The following is a 14,700-nucleotide window of genomic DNA, read 5'->3' as shown; positions in this document are numbered from 1 at the left end:
TGGATTAGCAAAATAGTTGGATTAGCAGCTACTGTAGTCACTATAAATTAATGCAGGCTTCAGCAGAACTTGAACTTCAGCCCACATCCCTCCACTCTCTGACAGGCCATGTAACCTGAGCCTGGAAGTACCAGTTAATTTGATATAGAAGTTGTGTCTGGACCTACGTCAGGTCAGGAGCAGTGCTCGTGTTACAGGTTGTGCGGCCAACTCGGGCAAGGCAAGCCCCAGGAGTACTTGGCATAGTACCTGAGATCAGAGTATGTGAGCACCGAGCAAGGCAGCTTCGCACAAAGATCTTTAATGCCAATGTGACAAAATTTTGTGTGGTGAAGAGACATTTGCTGAGGGTAACATGCTGATGTGGGGAAGCAAAAGACAATCAGACCATGACAGACACTCGGGGATTGTAGACACTTACCTTGGATGAACAACTGTAATGGGCTGTCTTTGCTCTTAGTTGTGGGAAATATGAATTGAAACAATTTAACTACATTCAGACCACAGTGTTTTGTGGGCTTTCTGGCTCTAGTCAAACTCATTCTTGTGTCTCAGGCAAAATGATGCAATTCGACAACAGTTTGCCGTTTAGACATAGGACTTTAAAACAACCAAATAACATGTTGAGGCAAAACAGAACATAGTGAGGAAGTTAAATATTCCAGACAATCTAAAAATGTGGGTCTTAAACACTGAATTATGTATCAAGATGAAATTACCAGGCTTAGTTAAGCTTTCTTTAATGTATATTTTATCCAATTGTAGCTGACTATAAAATACTATTGGTCTAAAAAATGATTAATTGTGAGTTGACTGTCCTTTTGCCCAACTGGTTAATATTGTCAGATCCCAAGTTTTCCCACTGCTGTTTTTCAGCGAGTAGTGTTTAACTGGGCTGTTGTGCACTGGACCAAGTGAAGCACAGTCTCATAGGAACTTCTTCAGAGCGGAGACACTGTTTGTCCTGAGGGTGACCTCTCCAGTCAAAACATGTGCCCCAACCTCCTAAACACAGTCCAGGGGAAGATTTCCTTTCAGGTGTTGGTGCTCCCAGGGCTCTTTCTCACATATTTTTCTTCTCTGCCCTACTGCATTTTGCCCTTTCTTAAACGCATTTTTGCAGAGGCACTGCTGGCTTTTCTGACAGGCTCATCTGGTTCCTGTGGGTTTATTGTGGAACTGGCTCGGGGCAGCCCTCGCTCCCCCCGGCCAGCCCCTGGGTACAGACACCCTGTGCCCTGAGGTATCTGAGTTAGGAGAGGTGCTGCACTGGAATCCCTCTTTGGTCAGTGGAAAGAGACAGGCTTCTCATGAAGGCTGTTCCTCTGTGAGGTGAATCTGATTTGGTCTTTGGTTACACTTTTCTGGTTATAGATCCAAACAGCTTGGGTTCTAGAGCTTCATGCGGCTTGGGATTTTAATCTACACTTGATCATTTCTGTAAGTACTGCGAGTGGGGTATACAGCCCAGCATTATTCCCTTAAGGCTAGAGTTCGTGGAAAACACCAAGTCATAATGGTAAGAGCCGCTATAGTCAGAATTTTTACCTGATGCAAGGAGCCCTATCTAGCATCACTGAGAAACTTGATATGTGTTGCTGGGGCTGGTACAGCATCCAAACCATGGCTAGATCAACAGCCCATCATGTGTCTTTGAAATAGATAGTGTGCTTTTTATGTATTCTTTTAATTTATTTGGCCTTGGTTCACATGAGAACCAAACATGTGACACAGCAAAACAGATTTGGCTTGAGCTCGCTTAATTTGGTGTATTTAATATGAAGGATTACTTCCTTTATTTAGCAGCATTCATTTAAAATGGCAACCCTGCACAGATGAAGAACAGAGAACAGCATCTACAGTAATGTGTTCACAACTTGTTTTTAATTTTGCGGTGGTTCTGGTGTTGTTCTATGGCATCACACGCTAACGATTTTGCCTTTCCATGAACTGCTTCGAAGTTTACATTGCATGTTTTCTTCTTTTTTTAAAAGGAATTAGCTAAGAGGACTCCCTCTAAGCATCCTGATCACCCAGCTGTCCAGAATGCATTGCAGGCAATGAAGACAGTCTGCACCAACATCAATGAGACCAAGAGACAGATGGAGAAATTGGAAGCCCTGGAACAGTTGCAGTCCCACATTGAAGGATGGGAGGTATGATGCAGGACGAGCAGCCTACCTGGAGGCAGTTTAATGGGCTAAAGTGTAGTGACTCATGCTGTGTACAAGGATTTCTGTTTCTTACGTGTTTTGTAAATGATCTTGAAGGTGTGGGTGGCATCACTCTGAGTTTAGAATCTAGTGTTTATTTTGGTAGTTCAGGCTGAAGCTAAATTGTAGCAGAACAAATGGATTATGAAAGAAAGAATGGTGTTAGAGCTAGAATGGACTGTAATTTGAAATGGGTAGATCTCATGTGAAAGATAAATAAGCCCAGAGGATGAAATCAGGATGAGTCTAAGTAACAGAAGTTTCTCTTGCCCCTCCTGTAAGCTTTTAGCTTTGAAAATTAGCTCATTTAGCTTCATACAGATGTCCTCTATAAAAGATTAGATTATCAAGATTTTGATTAGCAAGCAACTGGTATATTTGTGTTTGCTCCAGTTAAATTAGTCATGGATGTTTTTGTAGAGACGTGTTTATCAGTAGGTGCATATAGCACTTACTATGGAAGCGCAGAAGATAAGAGAGGGAGAAAACAAGGATATGAAGCTTGCGTGAAGAAGGGGAAATCTGGAAATAGAGTCACTCGGTAGAAATGCTGGAACGTCAGACTGGTGTGCAAAGCATTGGCAGCTTACCTTGGGATGACTTCAGTTGAGGCCCTTGAATCAGTGAAGTTGGAAGCCTCTGGGAGCTGCCCTGCAGGGAGGCAGTGGTGTTAAATGGTCGCATGGAGAGTTTGGCGTCGGTGTTTAGTGAGACTGACATTTAAAGTGTCGAGGCTGATCCCTGCCAGCTGAGGATTTCTTAGCTGAGGACATTTTGTTAGAGGTCATGTAAACTTCCTCGTGTTCGGACTCTTGGGTGCTCTCCATGACTCTCTTTTGGGTTGTTTTTTTATCATTCGTGTATGTTTTAAACCTTGCTTGCTTGCTCCCTGGAGGATGTTCTTGGCATCCAGCTAAAGACATGAGAACAACTCAGATACCCAGCTGTGTAATTTTTGGATAACAAGCTTAGCAAACAAAGTTATACAGTGTTCTATATAGCAAGATTTGTAGAAGCATTTAAAACCATTTCAGGTTCAATACAACTCATGGATCATCTAGCCAAGAAGCTTAATTTGATCCAAGAGGCTTCATTAGATCTCTGGAGTCCTAAGCATTATTATTAAAGTGTCTGTGATACTACAAATGAAGTGGTGCCCAAACTTATTGCCTTTTTTTTTTTTTTAGGGTTTAACTTATCTATAGCAACATTCTGGGGCCAAAAATACTTTCAGATTTGTTTGTATACACTATTTTGTAACAAAGTTGCCTAAGTCACTCAGCTCAAAATTTCAAAAGGAAAGAAGTATTTTTCTCTTCCCAGTAAGCTATGGAACATTTCTAAATTATTGTAACAACATATTAAAAGAAGGAAAACTGGCTTCATACATCACAAATATAAGCCAATGCTCAACATGATGGCCTTTTTTTAGTTCTATACATGTAAAGAAGTTTGAAACTGATAGTTTGTTTCCACACTACTAGGGGACTTAAAAATTACTACTCTTAAGCTAGGTGCTATGTTTGTAAATAACTGATTTTAGTTCTTTCAGATGTGTTTCACAGTTTATTCCTAATGAGAAGAGCTCTGAACTTCTATCTGTGGAAAGCTGCACTTGCTGAATTAAACAAATCTTTAGTTTAAGAATGCATTGCTATAAGCCACAGAGATAGCTGTAGGAGGAAGTCTGTCAGGCAAATTTATACTATTTTTTGTTTGTCTGATGGTAGTTCTGTGAAAGAGTATTTCCCTTTTCTGATAGCATGGGTGTGGATTCTGAAGCATTGGTGCACTATATATACAATTATATAGTAATTTGACAAGGCTTACAGCTTCCAGCTGCTTTAATCCCAGGCATCTAGATTGCCAAAAAGAAGTGAAGATCAGCTTATTTATGATCAAGTATTTTACGATTATAAGGGATGTAGCCTGAAACTGGGAAATGTGGAAGCAGCAGTTAATCTGTTCACATGATTTAGAACAGGCTCTACGTTGCGTGCAGTTTCTGTTTAACCAGTTTCAGTGGTTTCTAGGACTTCATTTCCTGCCAACTGTCCCAATGGACCATCCCTGGCCATCAGTGCCACCCTCAGTATCTGCAACATGAAGAACAAGTAACATCATTTTGCTTCTGCAGAACCTCCTCTTCTTGCTCTTGAGGTCATCTGTAACTTCACCAAGAGCAGTAATTGTTTTTGAGAGCAATTTCCTCAATTCAGTGGATTTTTTCTTCAACATCTCCACCCACCAATCTGTGTCCCCTCTCTAATACAGCTGTCACTATCATTATCGTGCTAAGCATACACTGGCATCATAGAATCCTAAAATGATTTGGGTTGGAAGGGACCTTAACGATCATCTAGTTGCAACCCCCCTGCCATGACCGAGTCCCAAACCGGGAAGCAGCTGAAGGCCTGCAGCTTAATCAGAGGTCTGCTCATCAAAATGAGCTCTGCTCAGATTCATTCTTTCGGAATGCACAGAATCCTTGTGGATGTATGTTATGGATTAGTCTCAGGGAGGTCAGTTTGATTCTGGTTAATCCTCCTGGAAAACAAAATTAGCTTAAAAAAAAGGAGAAAGAAAAGTGGAGGATTCATAGGACGACCAACTTTTGAATACAGTGTTTTTGTGTGCTTAGTGAAGAACAAGTTAATATACTTTTTCTGTTAATCATATATGGATCTTTCTGTGGGGAGAGCTCCTCCTCATGAATTCTTATGAATAATTTTTACTGAACAATTGCTACATATCCCCAAATTCTCCCAGTCTGAAATGCCTAGGGAAGCAAAATTCCCATCACAGAACAGGTAAGTTCTACGATTTGTATTAGTGCTTGGACAGATCAGTCATTTTATAATTGATTGTAATTTGCAACTCTACCAGCTATGATGTTTTCTTCTTCTTTAGTGTTTTGTTTCTTGCTTTCCTCTTGCAGCTTGGTGTCACGTAGAAAGGTGAAAAATTCTGTGTTGTATCTGAAAATATCAAATGAACCTTCTTACTCTTTTTCTTACTATTGAAAAACCTTTCAAAGTGGTGTAAACGGGGAGTATCTAGGTCTACAGCAAACAGGAAATGCATCAACAGCATTTAGATACCATCATGATGGGCCTGATGGAAAAATAAAGATTCTTAGATATTAAGGCGAGAAGCAACCGTTGCAATCATTCGCTTTCCTTCCTGCACAAAAATAGGCCAGATAATTTTACCCGGTGATTCTCGTGTCGGTAAAAGATTGACTTTGGTTACTGATATCGCTGTGCTCATTGCTTCTGCTATCTTTGGGTATCTTTTGGAAAATTAAGTATTTGATGTTGAGGTGCTCTGAAACCTTGATTTCTCCACGGGCAAACCATGTCAGGAGCGTGCTTTTATGTTGTACAGTCAATTGGTTTCTAGTCCTATTTGTGTTCGAGCTAGTAGGACTTTGGGGTCATAATTCTGAGATACAGTGATTTCTCCTGGAGCTAGTCGTGTTCAAAAAGTCATTTTCAAAATAAAAAATGCTTATTTCTGGACATGAATTAACTCTTTCTATAGAATGGAACTAGCTGGTTCCTGCGCCATTCTGTCCAGAATGTACAGAAATGGTATGTGGAACACAAATTGGTATTGCATACGTGGCAGCCTTTAAAGAGTTGCTGCTTCCTTGTTAATGAAAAGCAAGACATGGAGAGCACAGCTGGCAAGGTTCCATTTAGAAAACAATGTAATCAGAGCTTCATTCACACCTTTTGAGTTGTGACTGCCTTGCATTTAGAAAGACTGATTACAATTCAGTGATTTCCCCTGAATAGCTTGATGGAGCAGACTGTGCCTTCCTCAAAAAAAAAAATCCCCCCTAAAAATCACTCATGCAGTGTTGAAACTCATCGCAACATCTTTCTGGGGTGACTTTCTAGCTTGAGCTGGATTTCTTGTGTGTTCATAGAGGTGTCTTCGGTTTCTTCTAGTGGGATGAAGTGTGTTTTACAAAGTTTTTCTGTTATTTGTGAATATAGGATTAATGGACCTTTGGAAATGAAGCCGTTTGGTTGCTGATGAGTATCTTGCAGTCCAAAGTCAGTTCTCTTTTCCTGTAAGACTCAAGGCAGTGTGTCATATAATCTTTTCTACTTCTTTATCTGCATGCTGACCATGGAAGGAAGCTGCTGTTACCCAAAGTTGTGCTTCCTCTCAACTCAAAGAGAAATGCAAAAAAATAATAAGTGATCCAGAACTGGGTGGTAAATATTTCCAGGGCCTCAGGGTGCTTTTCAGAAAAGGGATCTTTATGATTCAGTGCTCTTGCACTTTCAGTGTAATACTAGATCAAGGAATTTAGTGCTGGTGCCCAAGGTTTAGCCAAACCATCTTGTTTGGTCAGCGGGACAGTTGAGGAGCAGATTCGCAGTCGTGTGCCTGCAGAATGTAGGGACACAGGGAGTTTGCCTGTCCTGAGAGCAGCCGGGCACAGTCTATAGTTGCTTTTCATTTGGGCCCACCTGCTCTGCTCCCAAAGGGCCCTGTTTAAAGGGCTGTGCGTTTGCTTTTCCTAGGAGTAATCTCAGTAACAGTTTGGGGATTGGATGTTTCATCTGCTGTGGCTTTCAGCTTCTGGGCATCCTGGTAGGCAGAGGCATCTGGCGCACCCAGCTCAGGTACCTCCCTGGCTGGTGCACGTAATGCCTTGCACACAGCGTCCGGGACCGATTGCCATGGCTGCATTTCTGACTTGGGTGTGATGGTTAGAACTCCAGAAGGGAGACCATCTGCGTATACTTCTGACAAAGAGTTCAAGAGACATATAACCACTGGGGTAACTTTGCAGAGATGTTTAACAGTGACGTACATCAGTATCAGAGCTACAATGTCAGGGAAATATGACTATTCTTTTATAAAGCATTCCTAAAGTCATAGCTTGTGATATTTGCAGTGATGGCTCACGGTATGAAAGGAAGACTAATGGTCTTGAGAGACTCCCAATACAGCTGCTTTGAGAGTGAAAGATTTCTACAGGAAAAAGTCTCCTGGAGTTTAGTAGGGAAAATTTACTGTAGTGTATGAGGACTCCAAAAAAATCAGTCATCCGGAGAAACATGATGTATTTAGCCACATTAAGAAATTGATCACTTCCTCCTTATGAGTGCATCAGTTATTTCCCAGTTTAATGACATGCAGATAAAATAACAGTGTTTTAGTAAAAACACTTTATTGTGCACATGCAAAAAAAAAGCTAAAAATAAGCAATATCTATTCTGTGTTTCAGGGGTCAAATCTGACAGATATCTGCACACAGCTCTTACTCCAAGGGACTTTGTTAAAAATCTCAGCCGGAAACATCCAGGAGAGAATGTTCTTTCTATTTGATAATCTACTGGTCTATTGCAAGAGGAAATCCAGGTGAGTCCTCCTCTCTCTACAGTTTTATAATGGGCCTATTCAGAAGTTTTGTAAGTAGAAAGTGCGATCAATTAGTGATCCCTCATTGTATTCCCTGTTGCTCTATAGGGCTGAGTCATAGCTGTGACTTCCCTCTGGTTTTGACTGTCGCTATTTAGACTGTACGAGAAAGAAGTCTCTATATGGTAGGGTAAATGTGCCAGATAGTAATGGGGTTCCCACCCTGAGAAGCGCACAGTCCAAAGACAGAAGTTGATACAGTGCAGAAAAAACACAGAGTGAGTTCTTACAGCTGGAAAGCTTCCCAGAGCAGATGGGTCTCCAGGAGCGATGTGAAGAAGAAGATCTTGCCAACTTTCATTGTGAGGTTATTCCAAGCAGAAGAGGGTGATGTGAAAAATGATATAAACTCAAGAAATGGGAAAATAGAAGCCTAAGCAGACATTGAATAGATACAGGGCGCAGAGGAGTGAGGAAGAGGAAGAGATTAGCCTTGGCAGTGCGGAAGGCATTTTGCTTCTGCAGCAGTTATGCTGCATTTCAGTTCTAACCTTTTCATCCACACAGCTCCAGTCTCTTGCTTGTATCTTGGTCTTTTCTGAATTTACAATGTATTTTCTACACTCCAGATTCTCCTCCATCCTTTCCTATAATACCCTCCCCTTTCTTCAAGTCATGCTTCTTTACTGGGGATGGCCAAGTAAAATGGCCAACCCACTTAGAAATTCTCAAAACCCAAAGTCTTCTCTCCAAAGAAAATTTTTATATCTCAAAATTTGAGTTTATTTCCCAATTTTTCATACAATGGAAGTTTTGGAACGATTAAGCTGGGAAAAAATTATATATGAGGCTTTTTATGTGGTTAAGACTGAAACTATACAATATCCATACAAATTATTAGGTGAAATTTGCATTAGACATTATTATAATGTAATATAAACATTACACAATTTAATCCTATGTGGCTTTAAAAATTATCTAACTGAAGCATTCTGACTGTGTTGAAATAAAGCAAGCAAGGTGAAACAAATTTGTGTGTTTTCTAACAGAAAATTATTCCTTAATAAATAAATAAATGTGAATGTGATATCTAATGTTTTACTTCTTCAGAGCTCTTAGAAACTGGCTTTCTAGTCCTGTTTGTTGTAGAGGTTAGCCTAGCCCCTCCTGCACTGTCCAGGCATTTTTCCCAGAATACTAAGATTTAGAAAACAAAATGTTCTACTGCCTTTTAAGCAACTCTGTGTTTTTGTACAGAAGACGTTACTGAGCTACTCTGTAGTTTGGCTTGAATTTGGAGGAGGCTGCTGTAACACTTTGATTTTCCCTAAGGATTGACATTGTTTATCTTTGTCTAATAATGTAGGTTGAACTGATGAAATGTCCAGAATCTAATTTTCATTAAAAAGCACAGTGTTTTAAGTCTGCTGGGAATTGACCAATGTAAAAGATATATTTAGGGATCACTGAGTGGCTTTAATTTTGGATATTTTTCCTGCCTAGCTGCTATTTATAATTTGTCCAACTGCTTGGCAAAAAACTGGTAGTGGGACACAGATTTTGAAAAAATAGCCACACCAAAAATCTCTGTCTGTCTGCCCCTAATTTGAAACGGAGTGACTTGGTTCTCGTCTTATGCTGTGCTTATCTTAGAGAAGTCACTGGAGTTTTTCTTGATTGAGAAGTGCAATCAGCATTCAGGCCTCAGTATTTGATAAGTAGTCAACAGTGGAGCCATTTGAATTTGGGCATCATCTCTTTTCACAATAGCATTAATTAGGAGTAATGTTGGTGAGACCAGTTTAAGATGTGTTTAGAATCAGAATTAGATCTGTGATTTTAGATCTAAGACTGTAATCTTGTCTTTTGCAGGAGCCTAGGGATATCTGACAAACTGATGACGTAGATTTTCAGGCCTGAGTGTAGTTTTGAATTTTTAGCAGGATCGTGGACTGCTGTTTAAATTTCATCCTAATGTCAGGAACAATATGTTTCACGTGGGGAAATAGGCTGAGTGTTTAAAGGGTTTCACTAAGTCTGCCAGGACGGTTCTTTTGACTCCAGCAGTCATCTTTAGGAAATGATCTAATAGCTCCAAGATCTCAGTTCCTGTCAGCCAGATTTGGATGTAAATAAATGGTCATCAATAAATGTGCGTTTGTCACTGGAGTTGTAAAAGAAAAAATCGTTCAGAAAAACTTGGTGATTCTCCTCTCACTTCAGTTTATCACAGATATTTCACAGTGACAGAAACTTTCTCCCCCACTGTTTTTTATTGCAATATTTGAATTTTGGAAGGCTGCCACAGCAATCCCTTCGCTGTACAGAATTTGGAGACCTGCCATCTCAAATGACGATCATTTGACCAGTTGTGTTTTGGTTCACATAGCAGGGTTGTTCTTAAATATTAAAGCTCAGCAGGTGTCAGTTGGATAGTTTTAAACCTACTCTGGACATAAAAATCAGAACAGAGCTAGCAATGGAAAATGCTTCCCTGATTTTTTTTAATAAGATGCTTCAACAGAGACACTGTAAAGCTTATGGATAAGGATGTGAACTTTGTGCAAAATCACAACAGCAGCACTTTGACAAATGCCACATATGATGACATTTAACACACACATGACAGACCAGGTGACTCACCTCTTTGCCTCTTTGATGCCATATTTGAAGCTTGGTACAGATACCACAAATTTATCAAAGCTTTAGGCAAGTGTAACATTGTGTCAGGTGATACTGTGGGTTTTAAACCAAAACCATATGCAGTTTGGTTGTACTGGCATTTTAATCAGTTAGTCATCAAGAATGTAAATCTTGAAGGCATCCCAATCTTCACATAATCTTGCAAAATAAGCTCTCTTCATCTGACCCTGTTTTATGCTTATCTTTATGAGCTCATCGGGTATTGCAGTTATTTAAGATCAGAGATGTGGCCAAATACTACAAAACACTGTACTGGCATCCTTTTTAACAGCTGTATCTCAGACTGATTTGTACGTGTGTATGTACACCATTTGCCTATGTGTTGCTAACATTCTCAATCATAATTGCAGAGTTACTGGGAAAAAAACATCTAAACGGACAAAGTCAATCAACGGGTCCCTTTATATCTTCAGGGGCCGAATAAATACAGAAGTCATGGAGGTGGAGAATGTGGAAGATGGAACAGGTAAGAGACCCAATACTGTCTTTTAACAACACAACAAGCGAAGATGTTGTGCTAGGAGTTGGAGGAAAAGTGCTTGTCCATCTCCTTTAGTGATATCTGAAGTAAGCTAGATAACTTGTGATGCCCTCATTAGACTGGACGTGCTTTCAGGCATTAGCCCTTCATTCTGAAATGACCTTATGAACAGTTTGTGTACCCAGAAGCCTGTCTATTTTTTCTCCTAATCCAAGTTAATTTAGTAAAAGATACTTTATCCTCTTTCCATCCTTTCTTTTCTTGCATGTTAAGCCATTACAGCTGTAATAACAGACCTGAATCTTCTTCTCATTTGGAGTACTACCAAATATTAGTCTTAACACCAAATCAGTAGCATGGAATGTGGCTGTGAACGAAATAGGGAATGGCAGTTGTGTTCACAACTGTTGTGTTCACAACTGTTGTGTTCTGACACAGGCAGGAAGACTGAATAGGTTTCTGATTTGATCCACAAAGGCCACACCAGCCCCTGCTCCTATTGTAGTAAGTCAGGAATTAATATTATGTCCTTTAAACAGTTGACACTTTGAGTTCCCATGTCCTGTGGACAAAAATTCTTACAGAGCAAGAAGTTAGCATGCTCCCAGATAGCCTGAACAAACATTATACAGTTTTTCACTGATGTCATTAAATTTAAAATATAGTGGTTGTTCTTCTGAGGTGAAATTACAAAATGTCACTCCGAGGACTGAAACATTCGGTCAGTCTGAACAGCCTAGCCATGGATTCTTCTATTAATATTTGTACTTCCAGAGTGGTAAGTGACAGCCAGTCTGATGGAAAGTCAGTAAGACTGATGAGGAACACCTCCAGAAATCAAGCTCTTCAAAGAAGAAGCTTTTAATTAAGGTGTCCCACAGTGATTTGGTTGAAGTAGCTGGCCTTCTGCTCACTCTGTGCATTGTGCTTTGGTTTTTTACAGCAGATTACCACAGCAACGGTTACACTGTGACAAACGGCTGGAAGATACACAACACAGCCAAAAACAAATGGTTTGTCTGCATGGCCAAGACTGCAGAGGACAAACAGAAATGGCTGGATGCTATAATCAAGGAAAGGGAACAGAGAGAGAGTAAGTGAATAATGTATTTTCTTATGCACTAAATGAACTTGTGTACAAAGGAGAAATGTATATGCATGTAGAAGTAGCTGAGAGAAAAAGAGAAGTTTGCAGTTTTTCCTAAGGCACAATTAAAATCTAGCCTTAATAACAAAAAAAATGAAATGACTGAAACCAAATAATTTTGAATATGTACCTCGGGGTTTTTATGGACTTGTGTCAGCATATTTATCAAATAAATAACAGAGCCAGGTCAGTTTTTTGATACATTGAATTACTGTGAAAAAAATACAATTAATCAATTTCATTTTTTTTTTACTTTCATTTGTAAATAAAGTTAAATTGTATCGTGTTTGTTAGTAAAAGGAAAGAACAAAATCCAGCTTCCAGCCTTTTTCCAGAGACGGTGGCACAAACTCATTCTCACAAACTTGGCCTCCTTGATCTTGAAATGAACAGAACAGTTAGTTCATGGAGGAAAAGTTCTGGAAATGTCATTCTTAGACTGAGGATGGTGACAAATATATGCAAATGCTTGCCACTTTTATCTTCTCATAGAATGAAACAAAAATTAAGCTTATCTTGAAATGGTGTTGTACTGTAAAAGCAAACTCACAAAGCTGTGAATCAGGGTACGTGACAAAAGTTCTGAGCTCCTTTGAAAGTCAGAACTGTCTTTCACAAGGGAACCAGCTTCCCTGTTTGCTCAATGGGACCAATAAGAGCTCGTTGCCAGAGAAAATGACATTTATTTTAAAACATTCTGTGCCTGGCTATTGGAAGTGGTTTCTCCCTCTGCACACGCAACTCCATTAAAGATGTAATTATTGGTCTTTACTAATATTGAAAGAGGTCAGTCTGAAACTTTTTAGTAGTGTGTTTTCAGAGCTTGTACTTGCTAAGCAATAGCGCTTTAGATTTTTATAGTATTATAAGCAAGTTACAGATCTGTCACAGAAGTTTAGTAAAAGCAAAAATGTCTTCTGATATCCAAACGTTAGTTTTTATGTTATGTTACTTTGCATCTAATCTGCCAAACACAATACACAGTATTATTTGTTACCATGGAACAGAGAACATTTCAAACATTTCATCACATATCAACCCTAATAGACCTTTGGATAATAGCAAGGCTATTACCTTCAAAATATAGGTCAGGGATTAGTGTAAATTCAGATGAACTACCTGAAGGCAACAGAGCGCATCTGTTTTGATTTTTGCTTATTGGTTAGGTCTGCAACCCACTCTACTGTGAAGATCCGTATCTTTCGTAAGAAACAATTGTAATAAGGTACATGTCTTGACTCCTGCTTTTACCCTCAGAGTGCTAAATCATATCTCTAAAAGATCCAGCGAGTCTCCATTTCGTAGCGAGTTTTCGCTTTGTGAGATCACTGGAGTTCTGTGGAATTTCCTGTGCGTCAGGTAAAATGTGTGAGGAGAGAGGAGGTTCAGTAAGGAGTAAAAAGACAGGACTATAAAACCAGACAATATATAAACAGAGAGCTTGAGAATATGGGGAGGTGACTGAAATAAATATTAGGAAGGGAGAAGAACTGTTCCTTGGTGAGAGTGGCTTTTTTTCTGATGCTTTCTGTCGTAGGGTTTTATGATGTGGCAGCTGATGACAGGCATGTAGCATAAGCACAGATATTCTGGCAGACATTCCAGGCCTTATTGGAAAATCTCCTTTGGATCAGAGTGCTTGCAAAGTCACAGAGATAGCTGTGTTTGGATTAGAAAGCTTGGTGAGATTCCCAAATCTGTAGGATCAGATGGGTAGAATGTGCATTCCAGTTCCCCATTTACATCAGAGCCTGGGGAATTCGGTGATGTAAGACCAGCAGGAAACATGTATACTATTACACAGGCTGTTTTCTATCACAAGTTCGTGTTGCAAATTAGCCTCAGCTACACGTGTCAGCATTCGCATTGAGTTGGATCACAATACTGGGGAAAGAAGAGGTTGGAAGAGTAATGGCAATAAGCCAGAAGATTTGCAGAGCCAAAACCTTTAGCCAGATATTGGACACATGAAAGAAATACTGTATTTGAAAGATAAAATATTGTGCAAGTCTAATTTCTGCAACATGCATTGAAAGCCTCTAAAAGAAACAAATGTTTTCAAAAAGCTAGAAAGCAGCTCTGATCGAGACTGTTATTTAGTTTCAGTATTATGCCATAAAGCAACAGGATTTATGTACAGTTAGGGCAAACTGCTTGTCTCCAGGAACGTACAGTTCTCATTTTCTGGCCTTATGCTGATCACTTAAATTCTGCCGAATGTCAATCTCTGTAAAAAATAGGCAGTTAAGTACAAGATTGATTCAGGCTGTCTCTCTGCAAGTTAATCTTAGAGACATCTAAGATCTGTGCCTCTGTTTTGGACTCCAGAGTTGCCTGGATTTGCAAGTTCTAGGACGAACATGGCCAGAAAAAAAAACACTGTTTGTTCAGGCTAGAAGAGACAGAACACTTATACAGCAGAATGGCTTTTTCATGTGCTGTCTTCATAAAGCAATTTAAAATCTTAAGAGTGCCAGAAAACACTAGTTTGATGGTAGTTGTAATATAGACACATGTTGTTTTAAGAAATCATCCTTCTGACTGTAGCAGTTTTCAAGTTGACATGATCTATGTGGAAACTCAGACAAAGTGGAAATTAAATTTTTTCTATAGCAAATTATCTATTATTCCTTAAACCATCCCGTATTTCTTGCATTGACTGGATAATGTGATTGTCAAGACTGTATTTTTAGCCTCGGGCTATTAGTAAATAGGCTAATTAAGAAAGGATGAGAAAATAATGTTCCTGCCTAGTTTTGATTTATTTAAGG

At 39.5% G+C, this 14,700-nt stretch overlaps 1 protein-coding gene across 1 annotated transcript in view; it reads left to right on the top strand.

Moving 5' to 3' along the window:
* The window catches only part of PREX1 (phosphatidylinositol-3,4,5-trisphosphate-dependent Rac exchange factor 1), a gene marked incomplete at its 5' end in the record, with an annotated part of 92,429 nt that overhangs the window by 22,683 nt on the left and 55,046 nt on the right, over positions 1-14,700 (top strand). Inside the window, 4 exons of the mRNA XM_009878870.1 lie at positions 1,995-2,156; positions 7,465-7,598; positions 10,652-10,767; positions 11,726-11,875. Of these exons, the coding sequence (XP_009877172.1) occupies positions 1,995-2,156; positions 7,465-7,598; positions 10,652-10,767; positions 11,726-11,875 (562 nt within the window). The remainder of the gene's footprint in view (positions 1-1,994; positions 2,157-7,464; positions 7,599-10,651; positions 10,768-11,725; positions 11,876-14,700) is intronic.

Source organism: Apaloderma vittatum, unplaced genomic scaffold (assembly GCF_000703405.1).
Source record: "Apaloderma vittatum isolate BGI_N311 unplaced genomic scaffold, ASM70340v1 scaffold6151, whole genome shotgun sequence".
Lineage (NCBI taxonomy): Eukaryota > Metazoa > Chordata > Aves > Trogoniformes > Trogonidae > Apaloderma > Apaloderma vittatum.
Note: the sequence above shows the minus strand (reverse complement) of the source record. Positions and strands in the feature narration are given on the sequence as shown.